The sequence below is a fragment of the Bombus fervidus genome, chromosome 13 (genome assembly GCF_041682495.2).
Source record: "Bombus fervidus isolate BK054 chromosome 13, iyBomFerv1, whole genome shotgun sequence".
NCBI lineage: Eukaryota > Metazoa > Arthropoda > Insecta > Hymenoptera > Apidae > Bombus > Bombus fervidus.
The window spans coordinates 6,328,145-6,349,909 of record NC_091529.1 but is presented as its reverse complement, the minus strand read 5'-3'; the positions used below and the strand labels follow the sequence as shown (position 1 = coordinate 6,349,909).

Here is a 21,765-nt window from a genome sequence, read left to right as displayed (position 1 = left end):
CAATAAATCGCATCTTTGATTACAAAGTGAACGAAAAATTGACAATACAAAATTAATGCATAGAGTTAACATAGTATAGTATGTATGTACATTCAATGAAATAAAAGAACTCAAAATGTACATTATGAAAACATTAACCCTATATTGTAGATAAAAAAAGGAAAAGAAGAAATAGAAAGAAGAACAAACCATAAAATGAGTTTTAAGCTTTCTGAACTTTAATAGAACGCAGGTAACTCATCCAGTTTATGGATGATCTCAAGTCGTCTTTTTTTATGTTTACAACGGAAGTAGTTAAAATATACTTTGTCACTTATATCTTTATATCTTATGAGAGAAATATGTAGATATTTCTTCTGTACGACTCATCCAAAGATTACTTCATCTAGACGAGTAATGAATAAGAATAAATTGCTTGTGCTATGGACAGGTAAACGAATAAAGTATAGGAAGAATCACAATTTTATACAAAAACTAATTCGATTGTATAAAAAGGAGTATTTTTATCAGTGTAATATTTAATACATCGTATAAGTTGCTTAAATTCCTTTCATCTACGTTAACACAAGCAAGAGAAAAAAAAATAAAAACAATCACATATGCAAATAATCTTTTGTTCTTTTTTTTTAAAGTTTAGAATTATTAGTGTTTGTACATTAATCTATATTAATTTAACATTAATCTATTAACCTTATAAACGTACGGACAAGATACTTAACAGAAAAATGAAATATCGAAATTTTTATAATGAACAAGATTGCAAGTATAATATTCTTTTCTTTTTTCCTTTGTCCACGTTACAGTTTAGAGTTTACTTTCTATCTCAATATACAAGTGTACAGGATATTGTATTTCTGTACCCGATGATTTACTGCACCTATGATCATATTATACCATTCTAGGTGCAAAACAGATTACATTATAGATTAAAAAACGTATCGCTTTCCTTAAAATATTCTTATCCATAGAATATATTCACAGACCAAAATTCAAATATACATATATGTAATTCGTTCGTAATCTTTAGAATGTGATGAATAAAGTATTATAAAAACAAACAGTAAACAACTAACATCTTTTAGATTCTAGATTCCTTCCTAATCTACGGTAAATAATAGGAATTATGAAAGCAATTAATTTACTTTGTGACACATTGCGTAATATTGTATTATATATCATATTATGTTGTATCATATCAATCTATGGTATTATAAATTGAGAAAAATTGAACAAAAAAAATTGATTAATTATATCTTTTTGAGAGACCTCTAAATATGTTGGCTTTCATACAATTTACTCTCTCTCCTTCAGTCTTGTTTCTAAATAAACATATAAAGTCTTTCTGGTGCCCATCCATAGCAAGAGCTTAGTTAAAACACTCTATTTTTCCATCATAAATCCTTCTTTCTTATCACGAAATAGTCCTTGAAAATCAAGACACAAATACGCAATTTACTCATTATTTTTTTTTTTTTTTTTTTGTTGACAATAAAATTCTACAACATCCACTTTTCATTTCTCTAAAAATTGTTTGCAATTTTACATCGTGCTGTACAAAGTTAGCAAGATGTTTGGCAAGTTGAAATGCTTGCTGTTTATCCTAATAACGAACTGTAAATTTTTGTTCTTAAGTTTATAAAAACCAAAATTTATATACACTTTTGTGTAGAGAATGCTCTGTTCAATGCTAGCTCCAAGTAAAAGAAAGTCACAACCTACACACATACGTTCACTAGATTTTCATGGAAATCGTCGAATAATTATTAAATTACTCTATCCATAACTACACGTTACATACAATTAGTTTGATATTGATTGAACAATAAATTAAAAAGAACCTTTCTGCGTAGAGAATATCACACACATTTATAACAGAGTTATAGCAAAATTATTAATATGTATATGTGTTATTGGTTTAGTGTAAAAAAGAAGGAATACAAAAATTGTGTATTATGAAATATTAAAAATTTGTATAGTAAAGCCATTGTAAAACTAAAAAAAAAGAAAGAGATACCTATCCGTTTTTTTTTTAAGTGAATTTCAGAACACGTTTTTACGTATTTACTAAACCATGAAAGAGTAATTAGTAAACGGTATATTATCTTACCATTTACTTTATCTGTTATATATAATTCATTTATTTACTCAACATCGAATTTAAGACACAAAATGAATACCAATGACATATTGATAATAGACAGTGTTCTAAATACGCTTTCCAAAAATTGCTTTATCTGTCACTTTAATAAAAAAAACTGTCGTAATTTGTATTGTATTTTTAATGTCATATTAAATCAATGTCGTAGTGTAGTATACCTTTACGTTTCCCATGTATTAAATCGTAATTTGCATTGTGGCATTAAAAGACGCACGTGTAAAAAAAAATTACTTACATTAAATGACATTGATAAAAATAAGGACGTTATGATAAGTGACAATGGGATTCTATTAGTAGCTTTTCTCCCATAATGTGTAATATACACAAACCCATGACTGTTGTCAAACTTCCATGTGTTTGGAAGGTTGTTGAGATATGAATGGTTCACTCCACATTCGACGTAAATCTCCCTGTAAATATCACATTCGTTACAATTTACGTCGTTTACATAAAAAGAAATTAGAAGTACTAAGTAAAAATACCTTCAAATATGCCATTGTAAGCAATGGCAATAAAGTAAAGGGCACAAGGTACAATAAGGCAGGTTGCGCAGCTTTGAACACCTCAGAGCTTACAGTAGCAGTAAGTAAACCAAGAAAATAACCGATGAGTGAACAATGAAAATAACTAATGCGATTGATGTGTCGTGGCGGTGGAACTCCTGTTTCACAACCACCGGGCAACAATTGAGTCTTTTTGTACGCGTCATATCGTAAAACGAAGCAAAGCAGCAGGCCTGGCATAACGACATCGCCAAGACCTAACATTGAAAAATGTCCTGCTTGATGCATCGATGGAAACACTAATTTCCCAGGTAAAGGAAGTTTTGGTGCTTCTCTTGCTACACCGCCTAAGTGCAACCTTCTAGCCACAAGATTCACTGGATTATCTGCTGGTCTAGTTGCTACCTGTGTAAATATTAATATATAAAACACTTTAATACAAACGTTCATTTATCACAAATTTGTTCAAGCTTACCTTAACCATTACGTTTGTGCTGAATATATAAGATGAAAAGAAAACCCAGAAGACATCATAAATGAGTAATCCAGTTAAGAGTATGGTGGATACCTTTAGACTAGGTAATCGAATAAATGCAATGAATGCTACACAAAGTCCCATACCCATTGCATCCATGAGTAGCCAATGCCCAGTCAGTACCCAAATGCATACTATACTCATACTCAATGAAAATGAAAGTAATTCTGCACCAGTAAACCTTCCACAGACACCAAAGGATATTTTATTACCATCCGAACATGGTCTAATGATATATTGACACATGGGCAAAAGAAGAAATGACAATGCAATTGCAGCTATGACTGCAAAATAAATGTCCTTGATTAGATGCTGTTTTTTATATGAATGATAATAATAATCATAAAATTTATCATTCTATGAAACTTACTGGCTGTACAGATTGCTACAAGCATTTGCATGCTATCAAAAAAGAAAAACATGACGAGTAGAGAAATGGAAGCACCAAGAGGTAGACAAAGAGCATGCATTGTATTTAGTGTTTGAACTCTTCCATTAGCACCATCTGCATTTGCTGTGCTGCTGTTACTCAAAATTCCAGTCAATAAATTACCACGTTCCTTTTCTTTTTCTCTTTCTCTAGCTTCCTGTTCCATGTTTAGAGATCGGAAACTGCCATAGACTATCAATAAAATTGATATTAGGAAAGTGGATATCCTAGATGAATCCATTATGGTATAAGCCCTAAAATGGTAAATGACCGTTGAACACCAGTATTAACTTCAATCAAGTACTACTTAGTTTATTACTCAATAATATTTTGATTCTAAAATAAATATTAATTGTAAGACTAACCACTGATAGTCAACTTGATACGTGGCCATCTTTAAAAATGCCTGGCCAAAGCATGAAACGCTATGCTAGGACACCTTTTGACATTTAGATGTCCTATTTGAAAGTGCTTTCTGCTTGCACTAACCTACATCAGAGATCATCTGTAATCACTATAAATATAACGCGTTAACATCTACAACATAAAAATCTCCAAAACAAAAATACATATAATACATAGCTGTTGTACCTGCAACGCTGTGCATTCAACATTGTCAGTAATGAAATTAGGCCTTGTGTAACTTCGGTCACCCCCTTTAAAAAATAAAACAAAAATACAACATCAGTGATATTAAACGACGAAATAAAACAATCAAAATTACTACCAAGGTAATTACATAAAGATACGGAGTCCAGTCATCTAAAATGGGAACGCAAAAAAAAAAAAAAGATAGTAATTCAATAGGTCAATGAGTTTTATGAGTTTTTGAAAAGTTGTGTAACTAATATGGCAGTGATCGCATCGTGAGAAAACGCGCTCGGAATGCTCGCAATAACTCAGAATAATTCACGTCCATCAATAAAAACCACCGAGATATTAGACGCGGAAGACACTTTCGTACAACTACTTTCAAACTTTCGCTACACTCGTTTGTAACAACCAAACGCGGTGCAAGTGTAATATCAGCTACGATTGCTCTTTTACGAGATGTTAACGCTAGCAGTAAGCTTACTGCAATTCCACTGCCATTTCATTGAATGTATCATAAGTGAATGGAACAAATATTAGAAAGAAATGAAAATTATTTGTAAAACATAGATGTACACCATTTTGGTAAACAGAAGGGTCACGTGACTAGCTGTGGCCCCAAGAGGTTGCTACTCCCTTACCCCAGATTATGTCTCGACGCGATATTTTAGAGACCCAGACATCTCACCTGGGCGGTCCGAAGTCTGGCCCTTTTGTACGTTCTCTCATCACCTCATGTATTCACGATTTCCGTGATAACGAGTAAAAGTCACGAGAGAATACGAAAACACGAGAAAAGTATATTAGCGCGCGATCGGTCAACTACCACAGTTAACTACACAGGTCAACTGTTGGTTGACAGGCGCAGACCTGCGTCAAGATTCTCTACTGGGTGTTCGAAATGCATTAACTTTAACAAATTAATATCTGCAATAGCAAGGCAGTAGCAAGCAGCATGTACATCCGTTCCATTTATTTTAAATAAGCAATACTTTCTTTTTTAAATGTACAAAAGGGATTTTCGACGAATTTCTAATATTATCTTCTAATAATGAATTTCACGTTGAAACATGCAACAGTCGACGCACGAAACTGTGTTTTATTATGTAATAGTTATATATTTCGTATATTATAATATAGTGAAAGAATGATTATATCCCTTTAATTACAAAGAGTATATTTAATTTAAAGGAAAGTATCGTAAATTTAAATTAGTTGTTATTTATAATTTTAAGTATTGAGTTATAACGGGGATTTTTATTGTACATCTTATCTTTTTCTTCATAATTTCAAGAAAATTTAGATTACGTCAATAGAGCATATGTACTTATATATATATAAATCTTGGGGATAATTTATCGTAAGAAAATAATATGTCTATATAACTTAGCATTTTATTTATTAAATTTTTAACTATATTGGTAGTTATATTTATGAGAATCTTAAAACACTTAACAAAAGTGTTTAAAAATAGCTTTATTTTAAAAATAAGTTCTCATTAGAAATATCAAAGAGGAAATATATATGCATATCATAAACTGTTATATATATATATATATATATATATATATATATATACGAAGTAAGGGAACGGTACTCAAAAGGTGACTCGTATTACGGATTAAGAAATATTTTAAATTTTGATTTGATTCAATGAAATTAAAACTTACAATCATAAACTAAATATAACACATATGTAATATCTTAGGAGAATTTGTATCGTTTGTACTAAAATACCGACTGAGAAGAAGTAGTGGTTTTTGCGTCCCCTGTGATTTACAGTGATGATTTTAGCACGTTTTTGATGATGGATGACGGGAGTTGAGTCGGTAATGTTGGTATTCGTTTTCATATTATCGATAAAGTAAAATAACATTGAACCCTATCTTTCATAACTTTGCTTATTAAACCTTATCGAAATAAGAAACATTAAATTATCTGAATCAAACGATTAATACATGTAGTCGATTGAAGTTTTTGCATTTCTGTGTTTCGTATATATACACTACGAATACGTGAGGTGACTACCTAGTTATTAATACATCGAAATTCGTAATATACTCTTCGTACGGTAAAACGAAGAGGCACTCGAACACTTCTTACTCGTGTGATCTGCTCAGATAAATTAAGAGCTTGGTTTCATTTGAAGATAATGGTCAGTATCAAACATCTAATCGAAGAGTGTACTGAGTGCTTCTTCATGACATTTCGGGCAATTCGCTCCAGCAGAACGTACGCATATTTCGCCAAATGACAGAACGAATATCTTTTCGTTGGCGTGTTCGTTCTAAAAAGTACGTAAAAAAAGAATTTTGTTAGATTCCTATCGCGTGATAAATCTATCCGTATGACGTTAAATAATTATATGTATGTTCCATTGTTTGACTTTGGCATCGTCGACTATGACTTTAACACATGTGACATGTATAGAATTCTCATTTTAAGATCAAATAGGAAAACGTCAAGAATGACAGTGACCCAATACGATCTTTCTCGTTTCGATAACAACTAGTAACTTCTTTCGTTAACTTACAACCTAGTTTCGATGTAGTCCAAATAATGCTAAAAGAACAAAGACAACATATGCTACATATTGCAAAAACATTTATTACAATTTATCTCTCGAAATTCATCGTGTAAAGGTTTTTTATCATCGCATAAGCTATCGATTATTATATTTGTTTGTGATACACTGAAACGATCTTTTCTCATGAAAAATAACGAGAAAGATAGAAGGAGAACGAATCGAAGAAATTTGCAAAATCATAGATTACCCGTAATCAAATTCGTATGTGTTCGTATACACGAACATTATATAGGTGACTCGGTAATAAAGGTTAGGCGCCGTCACTAAGGAACGTGGCAGGTTACCACGCTGTGCAAAAGGAGAGACCCATACTATATCCAAATACCGTGCTTTTAAGGCACGTTCTTCGAGTCTGTTGGTATCGTTGCTGGTGTTATTGCGACTAACAAACAGTGTGTATAAGTACGAATTTCGATCTAAGAGCGTACAGTCTGTGGGCTGGAAAAATACCAAAATGGTGGCTGTACGATACGGGTGATGTGTACGCAAATATTGGAGTGCATTGTAATTTCAGGAAAAACACGTGCGAACACGCAACATATACTAAAATGGGTGACTCGAAGGCGCAACATGGTACACAGGAGATGAAAGGCTGGCTCTTTAAATGGACTAATTATTTAAAAGGTTATCAACGAAGATGGTTCGTCCTGTCAAATGGCCTACTGTCGTATTACAGGTAGTTTTATACGTGTCAGTTACTTTCGTTTCAGTTTACCTTCACTTTTAGTCGCGTGTTCAATCACGCTGAAAATCAATGCGATCTCTATTCGTAACGTGATTATTTTAACACGGGTTCCTGTCCCGTGATGTGATTTCCAACAGCATAATAACAATTATTGACAGAGAAAATTTATTTGGATACAATACGGAGCTGTTCCCTTTTTTTCATTATTACATACTTACCAAAGCACTGTATGTATATTTTCTAATAGAATCTCACACTTTGAAGTTGATTTTATATCGGAGTAAAATTTGAAAAGAAATTGTAATGATTACTGTCATAGCTATATAACCTTAATTAGGTATTTATTATTTACATATATATTAGATGAAAATATAGCTACATTGAATTTAGCTTATAATGTTTTACTTCTAGTTAAACAAAGAAAAGGTATAAATTTCTTGAATGAATCTATTATTTCTATGAAATGTAACATATAAGCATAATGTTATGCTTATAAACACATGCATGTTTACAACTGCATGCGTATGCTTTCTACTTGTGTATTATATATGTAATGCTATAAGTACAAATATTGTTTTTCAACTTAAATATGATACTAAGTCATCATGTAATTATGGGTTAAAGAAAAAGACCTTGCATTGAAAAATTTAAGGAACAGCTTTGGATTACGTATCTGACATAGTGTTCGATCATGCTTGTGATTCTGTCAATGACTTAAACAGTTGGTATTTAAGAACACAACAAGTGAAATACAATACTAAACATTTAACAGTTTGAAATTGCATGTATATAAGCAGCCAGTGAAAACTGGATCATGGATATTATTGATATGGTTTATCCAAGTATATTTAACTGAATCTTAATCATGATTTTATCCAAAACTCATATTTACATATTCCATACTTATCCATTTTAGTTTGAGCAACATCCTTGAGCATGTACATGCCGCAGAACACATTGAGATCTACGTTAAAACGTTTGAAAAGCATTGAAAGAAAGAGTGGTTGGTCGTAAGGACCATATTTTTTGTGTGTGTATATATACACACACACACACACACATACACACATACTCGCTTATATATATCACACGCATCAGAGAAGATTTATTGCATATTTGCCTTTTTACTATTCTTTTTTTCCAGTACAGCGAAACTTTACGTTGAATGATTTTTGGTTTACTTTTGTATATAGTTATGTGGGAGAATAAAAAATCGCTAAACATTATTTAACCATCATTAGTCACGTAAAAAGTGTTGCAACGTTTTATTTCCGCGGACGAAACTTAGGTCACCCCGGTCTCACAGTTACCGGTCGTGGATACAGGTGAGATAGTTCTAAACGAGTATAACGTATATGTCAATGATTCCACTATTCTATTTCTTTATATTTAGAACATGCGCGTTTCCTGACAACATGCAATGCCCACATCTTTTAATTTTCCGCTTGGCACAGTTGTGTGATTTGAGTTTGCAATGCCTTTCCAAATTGCAAAAACAGAATGTCCTGCAACTTTATTTTTACACGAATTTTTCAAACTTCGTGATCGGTGAAACTGCTTCTCGCACAAAGTATGTACACGCAACGCACGAACGTGATGGTTGCACTGTTGGCTATATTGCTATGTAAACAGGAGAGAATAGAAAGAAAAAGAGACTGAGTAAATGTATGTGTGTATATGAGAGAGAGAGTGTGAGAGGGAGGGTAGGAGGGAGGGAGAGAGAGAGAGAGAGAAAGTAATCAAGAAACGAAATATGAAAGAAAGAAAAGGAACATCGCTATATCGCGAAAATTTGTGGATAAACAGCGACAAAGATACAAATTTTTCTCGAAACAGATAAAAACAATTATCGCTTCGATACAATATTACACAATGTGAATAGGGTCTATTTGTTTTATGGACTGTTTAGGGCTGAACCAACAGGGGGGCCAAAGATATCAACACGACGCAAGCGGAAGGCTGGCAGAGCCTCCGAGTAAGTAAAATTATCGAAAAAACCGAAATATCCTGACTATTCTTTGAACCAAACTTTTTAATTAAAACAGACAAAGACGATGTTCGAGTTTTCATTTTCATTTCATTATACAGTCCTTGCCATATTATATATATGTATATGTATATGTGTATATATATGTATATATATATTTGAGCTACGTATTATTAATACAACATTGTCAATATTCCTAATAATTTTACTTGCTTCCTGTCCATTTCTTACCCTTTTATCATAGATCTAATTTTACAGACCGATTCTCCTCAGCCCACCCCTCTCTTCTTAATTAAATCTCAGTTAGTCTAAAAAGGTGGTAAAATTTGTATATTTTTTATGTTCTATGTGTACATATATACGTGCATATATACATGTTTACCACACACAAATATAAAACACACACACTGCTTTATATTGTCTAATAGTTCCAGTTCTGTTGAGGAGGTATTCCGAAGGTCTTTGCAGACCGTGTAAAGCTTTTACTGGCTCGTTGGGAATGTTCCAAGAAATAATTATAGCACGAATAGATGAGCTGGTATCAAGGAATACCGATAATCTTAATTTGTCGAATAGTTTCAAGAGAGGAAACAAATATTTATTTCACTGATTAATTTTTGTTGATGCGATTAATGCGAATTTTCCTCGGTCAACTTATTCCCTGTTTTACATAACGCATGCAGAATTTATTCTTCCTATTCTATTATTTTTGGTTCCGTAATATTCAGACAGTGACGTAATAATCCTTTGTTGATGTAATATCTTTTTTAATATTAGCAAAGTAAGTTTATTTTTTTAAAATCAAGAGTAGCCTTGTTATTTAAATGTCAATATTTAATAACATTGATAACCGTTCAATTATCTAAGATCATCAGTTAGTAAAAGCATATATCAGATCCTCCAAGATACACTTTGTACTTTAATTTTCTCTCAATTTATACTAGATTGTTGTGTTTAGCCCAGTCATTTTATCTAATCGTTTACTCGTTACGCTTGAAACAATGTCCAACAGAACGACAATAAAACGATGATGCGACTATTTTTATGGATATGTATTTTTTATTCGTTGTTCTGCCTTTTCGATGTTTTACTTATGCGCACAATTTATGTTCGTACGTTTTATATACACGCACCTCCCTCGCTCATCGAATACACATACGAATTCTCTACAATCGATAGATTTGAATCACATAAGTACATGTACCTCACACTGCAATAAAACACATAGTTAAGATTACTTACTTACTGTCAAATAGTTTCGAAATACAATGACGAGTTCTACAAATTTTTATCATAATAGGTGGAAGGAGGAAGAAAATCAAAAAACCAGAAGAAACAAATTTTGCGCGAATGCCTGTGGTCTATGCGGACAATATGCAATAATAATTTCTGAACGCGTTAGCATGAGTATGATTATTCTTTCATCGTGTACAAAGTCTCGATCCCTTGCGTGTTAGATTTAATTCCACTGACCCTAAAGTGCATGACATGATCCGCGAGCTATCTGTTCCCCTTCTTTCAATCATCAGGCCGGCTATTAAGCATTGTACATTCTTTCTTTCTTTATTTTTTTTTTCCTGTACTCCTTTTTGTTTTCTCTTCACACAAATTACACCATTGGGTTCCTTTTTTGTAGATCGTGTGTAAGAAAATATGGTGGTGTCATAGTCGGACAAATGGTAATGGGACTGCTTGGAAAAAGAGTTAATCGATCCTACTAATTTTATTTACACGAACTTCGTTTTCAAAGCTCTTTGAGTATTCATACCATAGTGCCACAGATTAACACAGACTGTCGTGTGTTCATCTCGTTTGCTACGCTGTACATGTTACGGTGAAAGTATCTAGTTTGATAGTTCTATATAATAGATAGATGGTCCCATAGCATGGTTCTGTAGAAATCTTATGGTTTCATAGAATCGCTGCAAGGAGTTACGGCTAGTCATCAGATAGAACCTAGGATATAAAAGATGAGGAGATGGTGGATATAAAATTTCCTTTGTTCAGATAAAACCTCAATAAGGCCATAGACTAGATTTATTGATCTATAAAAGTCTTCAAAGAAACCAAATTTTATATACACCAACCTGATTAAAGAGATTTTATTTGCACAAGTTTCGTGTTACTGTAGAGTTAAGCCTACTCTGTCGCCTCGTTTCAGCTGAAGTTCACAGTAAAACAATCTGCTCGTCTAACTGAACAAATATTAGAGCCTTCCTGTACAGTTGAACTAATATTATTATTAAAATTTGACAAGTCGCAAGTTAATAATTAAAAAGGTACAACGTTACAAAAATAAATCTCATAAGCTACAAATTATTTGATTATCTTATTTATTGTAACAGATCTAGATTTTTGCTCAAGACAGGACCAAGTTTTCCAGGATAGACAGAGAATGAGAGAGAGAGAGAGAGAGAGAGAGTCGGAAGGATTAATTACTTTCACGGTAACATGTACAACCTCGTGTCTGCGTATAATCTAATTACGTGTAATCATTTCTGGGGCGAATCAGAAGTGTTTTATTTTTGGCTTGGATAAACCTCAGGCTTGCATTAGACGCAGCAAACGGACTAATTTTGCAAACTCACGTCTGTCTTTCTCTGTGTCATTCGGTTCTCAATCGATTGAAGAATATGTCCGGAGAACTGTCGCTATTTTCCTTCTCTGTTTAGAAATCCCACGGAGATGTCGCACACGTGCCGCGGCACGATATCCTTGCATGGGGCCTTAATACACACCGTCGACGCTTGCACGTTCGTTGTGAGCAACGGTGGCACGCAAACCTTCCATATCAAGGCGGCGACAGAGGTAGAACGTCAGCAATGGGTCACGGCCCTCGAGTTGGCGAAGGCCAAGGCCATCCAGGCGATGGAATCTGGTCTGTATCAACGAAATATCATCCATTTTCTATCAGGCGTTCACCAGAGAGAGAGGGGCAGGGGGAGAGAGAGAATCACTCGTCAATCTTTATCGATTATGTATCTACAGTGGCTCGTCAAAATATTTCAACAATTATCAGAGAAAATTGTACACGACACATTTTGGAATTTCGCTAATACTGTAATGAAATACTACTATTATAATTATAGTGGTAAAATTTGAAACCGATCTGGTAATGTATACAGAAGTTGCAAGGCATCTATTGCAAACATAAATTCGGTAAATAGTTGGTACACGGTATGAATAGCCATTGTACAATAAGTATTAAAGATGATCTTACTGAATATTCAGGCTTATGAATATAATGGATAATTGAACGTTTAAATACTTTTGCGATCTCTGCAAAACATTAAGTTCCTTGTAACTTCTATGTACATTTCTACGTACAATTTATTACTACAATCTTGATAGTCGTATCTTATTAAGGGTGTGAAGGAAATTTTAAGACGTTTTCTGCATAATTTATTCGTACATAATTAGACACGCATAATTTATTTGTAAAAAATTGTTGTAATTGTTTAAATATTTTTGCAAGTTACTGTAGCTGAAAAAGGGTTAAATTGGACTGGAACTTGGAACTAACAGGAAAAGTTCAGCAGCTGAAAAATGTTAAATTGTGCAGAAATGTAGTTTAAATAATGTTGGTAACAACACCGCTTTTCATTTCTGTAAACGAATGATTCATGGGGCTGTAAACACTCCTCAAAACAGTTCTCCGCCTTGATCTTCTAACAAACGAGGAAATGAAGAAGCTCAGTCGTCTGGAAAGAGAAGTGACTTCGTTATTTCTAAAAATGGAATTTATCACGCTCTCTTTAATTTTGAATTCCATAGGAAATCTAATTTTCGTTAAAGGACGACGATGGTCGTATTTATTAGACTGATTGAGCCGTAGGTGTCTCTTATTGTGAATATTAGGTTTGCAGACGATATCAGTCGATCGTAAATCATACTAGCAGTTTAATAATATATAACTGAGTAATTATATATAACATCTTCTGTGGACGATACACGATTTTGATTTAGAGTCGCATGATTCTGACTGACTTTTTCTATCTTATGATTTACTGCCTACTGATACTGAGTAGGAATCATTTGCTAGTTGAAGAATCAATGAATCTATTAACAGTTTGCGAACCGTATGAAATAGCATTAAAGGCAATTGTCTATAGTAACTCTTCTAACATTCACGCAATTGACAGCCTGGCAGTTTTTCACGAAGATAAATGATGATTTAATCGACGCGAGATAGAATTATGTAATCATGAAAATCTTAATTGTAATTTAGAATTAGAGATAAAGTAAGTTTATATTTTTCAATGCTATTTTTTTTATCTAAAACATTGAAAGATACGCTCAAATATTCTTTATGGAAACTGGTCGTCCCTGCAGTATCTGTTAACTAACGGTTAGACTGCGGAATTTTTATGCGTCTGTGGAATATTTAAAAATGCACAGAATGCATAAATATTCCAAATGGAATACTGATCATGATATTTCACTTTTACAATGAATTTCATTTTTTGTAGTTGTGAATTTTACAAGTTATTTGCTAAATATTCTTAATATACCAATAACATAATGATCATTCCTACCATACGAGATACAATTTATAATATTACTAAAAAGATCAGCAACCTTTAGAGCATGATAATTGGTATCTTCATTGAAATTGTATTATTATAAATTTATAAATTTGTTTTCTTGAATACTTAACTTTTTCTACACAAATAAAGCATTTCAATAAAAGATAACGCATGAGGAAGTCTGGATGATAAGCGAAACAAAAAGGAAAGCAAACACGTCTTGATCTACATTTATTATGTGTTTTCTTTTGTTATCGATTTCTGTTGTTACACAACATTTCCTTTTCATTAATAGATAATACATTCAATATTTATATATTTGTACACAGACATCTTTGTCTATCTATTTTATCTTTATCCTGTAACTCAAAAGAAATTGATCTATCAATTTAATAAATGATATTGAATCATATGTAATTGTAGAAGACGATATTGAATCATAGTCACGTTCTCTTTTGTTAAAGTATCATAGACAATGAAAGACTCCCCGTTGTCTTTAATAAAATATTGAGTTGAATGAGAGTTAAATTGCTCTTAGAGGACGTTAAAACAGTTACGTTATGTAAAGTAAAATTTGTTTCAGAAGAAGAGGAGGAAGAATTTCAGGATAATGATAGTCAAAAACCAGAACAAGTTACTGTGAAGGACTTATCGCAGCGCTTAGAAAACTTGCAGGCCTGTAATGATTTACTGATAAAGAAAGGGACTATGCTTCAGCGAGTTTTAAACGAGCTCGAAACGTTGGAGCCCCCGTCGCCTGAGCTAGCTGCGAAAGTCAAGACAGTTAGTGAACGAGCCACGCTCTTTCGCATCGCGGCCGGTGCTATGGTTAATGTAAGTTGAAAGGCCATCGTTAAGACTAATATACAGATGAAAATTTCTGGCCAACGATGTATAAAATTAGCTCATTCGCTGCGCGTAGCAACCGTGCTGCTTTGTCGCTAAATATTAGGTTCAAAAGACTTCTCCTTATGTGCTAATTAATATTTCTAAGCAATTTTTAATTTATCAGTGTAGTTGCTTATGTTATTGGTTTATAGAATACAACTAAATATTTATTTCTATTTCCATTAAATTTATAAAATAAAAATCTGAATATTATATGAAAGATATTGATTTTTGAAGTATATGTATATTTATAAACTTACATAGAGAACTAATTCTGATTTCAGGCAAGTCACGACTATTTGCAACTAGCGCAGCAGCAGGAACCAAAATGGAAGAAGATGCTGCAGCACGAGCGTGACCAGAAAGTGCGAATAGAAAAAATGGTCGAGCAATTGGCCAGGCAACATTCTCACCTGGAAGAGGCTGCGCAACATGCCCTACCCTCGGCAGCTCCAACAGGGGGACACAGAGCTTCGCGTAATAATTTCTTTTTTTATATTAACGCAATTGCTAATGCTGTAATTAACATTTTGATGCAAGTGTTGCGTTTGCGAACAATCGTTGTGTGTAACGATGCTAAGAAAGACGGACTCGAATGTTCGTTCATTTTCCACACTGTGCCGAGCTTTTACCTTTGTACATTGTACGCAACACAATGCTCTGATTGTGCTATAGGCCTTTTAATTCTGTAACATTGACCTGAGATTCTAATAGAAATGTATGTGTATTCTAATAGAAATGAAATACACATGGTCACATGAGCGTGTATCTACCGAGTGAGAGATGCTGTATTCATTAGATAATAGTGCACAGCTGCATAGTTTCACATTACTTATACATTACTTATACCGACTGTTTGATCATACGCTTAGCTGTGTAGCACGTGAATTTGATTTTTCGCGCCTTCGAGTGCCTTATCGTTCTTTAACCAGATGGCAGTCGTGAAACTCTATTTGCTTTGAACGGTGTCGCGACTTACGCAGCCTAAAGTCTATGCATGCAAGACGTGCAGTATATTCTATATTCTACTACATATATTGTATGGCATATTACAGTAATGTATACAAGGCTTATATGTACATATATATATACATCTAGAGATATATATACATAATATACACATGCACGGGTGTGCTTTCATTTCTCCCAAGTTTAGTACTTCATCAGACTCAGATGGCCTTGCAAATTTCCGTTTTGTGTGAATATTTTTTTGACAGCTTTTTTTCGCGACTTTACCATTAAATTCGATGTGATAAAGCTGAATCGAGCGTCGAAATCATCGACGATTGTGCGACGAGAGGATCAGTGCAAAGATGCTAAACTGATAGTTAAACGGGGCGAAGGGAAGAAGTTTATCATCAACGGGTTTAGAACGGTCCGCAGCTTCAATCAAATTGATAGCAAGGGCCAAAATATATAAGAAAGCCGAATTTATTCTCGAACGTAGCATAACCTAATGGGTGGTACATTATAGTTGCCTATAAAAAAAATCACAGTGTACGAGCATCTTTAGTGATTCATTATTCGTTACTTTAACCAGTACTGCAGGTGTGGACCGAGTTTGGAGGGGGTAGAGGACGGTACAACTTAATGGCAACAGCCAGTTGTCATACCACGATTCAATCGGTTAGGAAGGGGAGTGATACAAATAATAAGAACAGGGGAGGGGTTGAAGAATTTTTTCAAAGCAGAGAAGTAAAGTGAAATAAATTTGAGCAGTGGCATGCGCGGTTATATAGGTTCAATAAATTTCTCACTTTGTGTTACACTTTTCGTTGGCGCGAAATGTGTTCCATTGCGTAATATTAATAATAGCTTTAATTGTATTTTATGTTTATGTATTCGCGTTTTATCTCTAATCCTAACAAGGAATATGAGTCATGATATATAAAGGTTTATCTCCATTTTCAATTATAAAGTTTGCTGTAAGATTGTAATTGAATAACTCTCTCTCTGTTTTATTGATTAACTAAATCTCATTTAGCTTTGCATATATACGTTTACCGCTACTTATTTAATTAACCATTCAGTCAAACTAAGCAAAATTTTGGTTATCTTTGTAGATACAACAGTCACAACTTCCCCATCAGAAGACGAAGAAGATAACGTTGAGTTTTATGATGCACAAGAATCTGATACTTTTACTTTGAGTATACCCGGTGTCCAAGCAAATAATTCAAGAGATCGAACTGATTCTCAAGGTAGTGACGATGGCTCTAGTTCAGAAGGAGATCAGACACCTTTGCCTATGTCAGATACAGCTACCACAAATTCCTTTCGCATTGTGACCGATTCTACAGTAGTAACTCCTACCACTGCTGCAAATACTGACAATCTGGACAATGTAATTGAATTTTGCTTACCATTTGATTATCAAACTTTAATTAAGTTGACTTTTCATTTATCTTTATGTAATTTCATCCATTTTGTATCAGACAAATTGGGAGTCTAACAATGGCAGCAGTGGCAGCACCGGGGTAACGGGTTTTAAACAAAAACGGAGAACTAGAGTACCTGAAAAACCAAATTATCCATTAAATTTATGGAGTATTATGAAAAATTGCATTGGCAAAGATTTGTCAAAAATTCCAATGCCTGTCAATTTTTCTGAGCCGCTTAGTATGCTTCAACGGCTTACAGAAGATTATGAATATGCAGATATTCTTGACAGGTATATTTTGTCTCAATTTTTATTTATTTTGTTGTATATACAATTTTTATTGTGTATAAAAAAGAAAGAAAAAATATCTATTTTGATCTCTTACAGGGCAGCAGAATGTACAGATAGCTATGAACAAATGGCTTATGTTGCTGCATTTACCATATCTAGTTATTCCACAACTGCTTCCAGAACTGGCAAGCCTTTTAATCCTTTATTAGGTGAAACGTATGAGTGCGATCGAATTGATGATTTAGGATGGCGTGCGATATCAGAACAAGTATCTCATCATCCTCCAATGTTAGCGCAACATTGCGAAGGCCGAAAATGGCGTTGTTGGCAAGAGTTCACCATGGCATCGAAATTTCGTGGGAAATACCTTCAGGTATTCTTTATAAATCACTAAAGAAGCAACCTTTTCTAATATTGTAAACAAACGTTCAACATTTAATCCTGTTATGGCTCAATAGGTAATACCATTAGGAACTGCTCATCTTGAAATGGAAGGTGGTACACATCACTACACGTGGCGAAAAGTTACTACTACGGTACACAATATTATAGTAGGAAAATTATGGGTTGATCAAAGTGGTGATACAGATATTGTGAATCACAAACAAGGTATCAAGTGCCATTTGAAATACACGCCCTATTCATACTTCTCGAGAGATAGTCAGCGCAAAGTAAAAGGGGTAGTCATGAACTCAAGTAATGAAGTTAAATGGGTAGTACAAGGTACGTGGGATTCGAAGATAGAAATCGCTCCTGTTATCAGTACGTCTGGTACACCAGACAATCCAGTATACAAAACAGGGCCTTACATACTCGCTTGGAAGCGTCGTATGCCATCGTAAGTATTTTATTAAATTAAGATTTATGTTAAAGAAGAAAGCTCATACATTTTCATACATTATAATATTTCTATTATCACAGTGAAGATAGCGAAAAGTATTATAATTTCACCGAATTAGCGTGTCAACTTAATGAGCCTGAGGAAGGTATAGCTCCAACAGATTCTCGATTTAGGCCTGATCAAAGATTAATGGAAAATGGTGAATGGGACAAAGCAAATGCGGAAAAACTTCGATTAGAAGAAAAACAAAGAGCTGTTCGACGTGCAAGGGAACACGAAGCTGAAAAAGCGGCCGTTCAAGGTATTCTAAAAATATATTTTCTAAAATAATTTAAGGTAGAATTATTTAATATTGAGATATTTTATAATTGAAAATTTAATTTATATTAGGTTTACCATATGAAACTTACGAACCTTTATGGTTTAAGAAAGAGCAGGATCCTTACACGGACAGTCTGTGCTACGTATACGGTGGTGAATACTGGGAATGTAAGAGTAAAGGTGATTGGTCACGATGTCCAAACATATTTTAGCTTACTACATAATTATATCAATATTGTGACCGCCAATATACAATGCAGAAATGTTTGAATTTGTTTTACGCGAAGATAGCCGATTTAGAAATCACTGCTTCTGAAAAAAAATGCTGATATGATATAATCGGGTTGTTAGAGGACATGGTATAGTCGTTATTTCTTCCAATGAACTGGTCGAAGTTGGCATTCTAACACATGAAATGAGCGTTTTGTAGTATATCATTATTTCCATTCTCCTACACATCCTTTTGTCTGTTCATATTGCCGCTGCATCCCTCTCTTTTGTCCACTTTTCTAAACAACCAAGAACATTATCATATACTATCCATATGGCCCAATTAGCGCTTTGCATACAATGTTTGTATAGGCTTAAAAATTTCCTGTATTTCTTATTAGGTTTCATTATTAAGCTAAATGTGTCATAATACATTCACGAGAAATCCAGATACGATGATAAGCAAATAATGCGCGAAAATTTTGTTAATTCAGTTCATAACTGATATAGCAATAACAGTGATAATTTTTATTACGAGAACATTAATAATATATTAGAAATTAAAGCTATAGTTATTGGGAATTTAAGTTTGAATACGAGAACCCACTTAATGTAATTACAGTATTCATAATTTGTTTTAAACAAATTTAGATATATTTAAATTTCTCTTTTTTTTTAAAAATGGAACTGGATTTATAAGTTCTAAGAAACCGATCGTAATAGCAATTTCGGAAAATTTCCATAACTTTCTGATAACATGGTTATCATGTATCCATCGCGGAAAGTACTTACATAGACTGTAAAATGTATTTTTGATGCTTGACGCGATGCTGAAGATATTTAAAAACAATTAATTGAAATTAAATTTTTAATAGTATTGCTGAGTAAATTATAAGTAAGAAATAATCGCGTTGGATGTAACTAAAGCCTTATTGAATTATTTAAAGTAGATATTAATAGGTAAACATGTTTTTACGATATTGGTTATTTATACGTATGGTGCGGCCAGACTGTTCATTCGACTGCCTCGTCTTAGCCTTTGCACAAAAACTGGATAAGAGGTGGCATTCGTTTACGTTGATACGACAATCTGTAACCGCTATGAAAAGAAATGTTCCTGCGGATAAAGTGATCGTAGCAATGAGAGAACTCAGTATATTGAAACATCATCTCGGTGATTTACTTGAATGGCGTATTTGTTACTATTTAACATACGGTGAAAATAAGAAAGAAGAAGCAGATGGTGTAAATGAGTATGCTTCCAAAATTCTGCATTTTACTATGCAGAGGTAGACTCTTGAATGTTCCACGAAATATTGACTGGTTACCTAACCAGCCTAATTACTATACACTCCGTCGAGCTAATGTTACAAAACATAATATTATTACGGGAAGAGTGTAAGGAGAATATAAAGTCACACTAAAGGCTCATAAGTTGTAGTAAGTTCTTTTCTCTTTCTCACTTTTTTTTTTTTAAGGGAACGCTTCAACTCAGAGCATTAACATTCATTAAAAGCCCAGGTCCTTTTTCCAAGCTACATTATGTAGCCACGCACACATCCATACACAGGTACAAACTGCGCGATTGATTGTGTACGTACGTACGTATGCATGCATGTGTGTTTGTCTGTTTATCTGTCTGTCTCTATGTATGTATGTATTGTATGTATGTGTGTATGTATGTATGAATGGGTGTATGTACGTACGTACGTATGTGTGTATGAATGTATGTATGCTCGTATGTACATATGATAATTAATAAAACCCATTGTATATCCCTCTTATGAGCACATCATACAGTTGTTCCGTTCATAGTATTTGTATATTGACAACTATATATTTCAGTCTGTATAGGACCGCATTCAACGGAACATCTAGCTTGCAACCAATGTCTACAATGATTGTTATAATTAAGTATTTGGCTGTATTATAATTTTAATAGTTGATTATAATCGGATATATCTGTATACATATAAATACAAATTAACTATAAAAATAAATAATTTAAAGAAAATACAATAAGACGGATAGAACAGATGTTTGAATTATATAGTGCTTGTACATTAGCTATTCGTGTGGAACGATAAATACAAAATGCTTCGCTACAAAAAATCGAGAAAATATCTTCGTAGCATTCACATAATTGCCTTTTGGCATCTCCTATGTAATACCCGTTGGTCGCACAAAAAAGGATATGGTGCAATTATTTATATGATAAATAACTGTAGTTTTCTTTTTGTTCCATCAAACAAATTGTATTGACTTATTGTAACAAATTAAATACGATCTTGAACGGGTAATATCTATCATTGAATATTTCATTACTATCCAACGATCGGTCCATTTACCTACCATTACCAAAAGCCATCGTTTGATATCTCGCATGCTACAATGGAATACATTGGAATGTTATTCTGCTTCGTTTTATAGTTTGCTTTTCATTCTGACGCGCGCGAAATCATTAACATCCATGACCTTTATTATACTTCCGTTATAAAAAATAAAATCAATTTTCGTAAAACATGAGAAGAGCTTATTACTGAAATTACTTTAAATCAAAAAATGGAAACATGTATGATGGAAAAGGACGAAATATTTGTTAAAGAATTTCTCTTTCATTCCGTGTTTTTCGCATCTAGTTCCCTATTCTGATAAGACCAAGACGTCATCGATTTTATGACGTATGAATGAAATATATATTAAGAGTTCCTCGCTTATCGTAATTAAGAGGAAAACGGTCTGATAGATACGCCGATATTTTTGTTTCTACAGTTTTACCGGATATTCAGTGAATTGAACCGACATGCGCGCGGCGTCGGTAATCGGATGACG

General features: G+C 33.4%; 2 protein-coding genes across 14 annotated transcripts; one reads left to right on the top strand and one right to left on the bottom strand.

The window, feature by feature from the left end:
• Nucleotides 1–1,459: 1,459 nt before the first annotated feature.
• Nucleotides 1,460–5,292, bottom strand: Sppl (signal peptide peptidase-like protein). 4 transcript variants are annotated; one of them, XM_072015994.1, is made up of 7 exons: nt 4,859–5,292; nt 4,218–4,282; nt 3,992–4,140; nt 3,567–3,880; nt 3,137–3,480; nt 2,641–3,066; nt 1,460–2,568 (listed from the first exon to the last, which is right to left on the bottom strand). In XM_072015994.1, exons 3-7 carry the CDS (start codon nt 4,018–4,020, stop codon nt 2,500–2,502), a joined length of 1,182 nt encoding a protein of 393 aa, XP_071872095.1. In that variant the 5' UTR covers nt 4,021–4,140; nt 4,218–4,282; nt 4,859–5,292; the 3' UTR covers nt 1,460–2,499. The 4 variants fall into 4 exon arrangements, with proteins under 4 accessions (XP_071872095.1, XP_071872094.1, XP_071872097.1 ...); XM_072015993.1 differs by having other exon boundaries at nt 4,906–5,292; XM_072015996.1 differs by lacking the exon at nt 4,859–5,292 and adding an exon at nt 4,354–4,815.
• Nucleotides 5,293–6,085: 793 nt separating this feature from the next.
• On the top strand, nt 6,086–21,740 carry Osbp (oxysterol binding protein). 10 transcript variants are annotated; one of them, XM_072016029.1, is made up of 13 exons: nt 6,086–6,237; nt 7,319–7,480; nt 9,399–9,464; nt 12,149–12,354; nt 14,586–14,836; nt 15,175–15,367; nt 16,954–17,234; nt 17,326–17,561; nt 17,658–17,934; nt 18,020–18,399; nt 18,483–18,703; nt 18,793–18,903; nt 20,779–21,233. In XM_072016029.1, exons 2-13 carry the CDS (start codon nt 7,353–7,355, stop codon nt 20,832–20,834), a joined length of 2,406 nt encoding a protein of 801 aa, XP_071872130.1. In that variant the 5' UTR covers nt 6,086–6,237; nt 7,319–7,352; the 3' UTR covers nt 20,835–21,233. The 10 variants fall into 10 exon arrangements, with proteins under 10 accessions (XP_071872130.1, XP_071872132.1, XP_071872123.1 ...); XM_072016031.1 differs by lacking the exon at nt 6,086–6,237 and adding an exon at nt 6,354–6,372; XM_072016022.1 differs by lacking the exon at nt 6,086–6,237 and adding an exon at nt 6,372–6,511.
• The last annotated feature ends 25 nt before the right edge of the window (nt 21,741–21,765 follow it).

Excerpts from the sequence above, each read along its gene's own strand:
- Sppl (XM_072015994.1), bottom strand. The coding sequence starts at position 4,020 with ATGGCCACGTATCAAGTTGACTATCAGTG. Across the intron at positions 3,481-3,566 it reads TGTAGCAATCTGTACAGCCA|TCATAGCTGCAATTGCATTG; the intron begins GTAAGTTTCATA and ends TTTATTTTGCAG. Across the intron at positions 3,067-3,136 it reads GCACAAACGTAATGGTTAAG|GTAGCAACTAGACCAGCAGA; the intron begins GTAAGCTTGAAC and ends ATATTTACACAG.
- Osbp (XM_072016022.1), top strand. The coding sequence starts at position 6,468 with ATGACAGAACGAATATCTTTTCGTTGGCGTGTTCGTTCTAAAAA. Across the intron at positions 14,837-15,174 it reads CGGCCGGTGCTATGGTTAAT|GCAAGTCACGACTATTTGCA; the intron begins GTAAGTTGAAAG and ends TTCTGATTTCAG. Across the intron at positions 17,562-17,657 it reads TATGCAGATATTCTTGACAG|GGCAGCAGAATGTACAGATA; the intron begins GTATATTTTGTC and ends GATCTCTTACAG.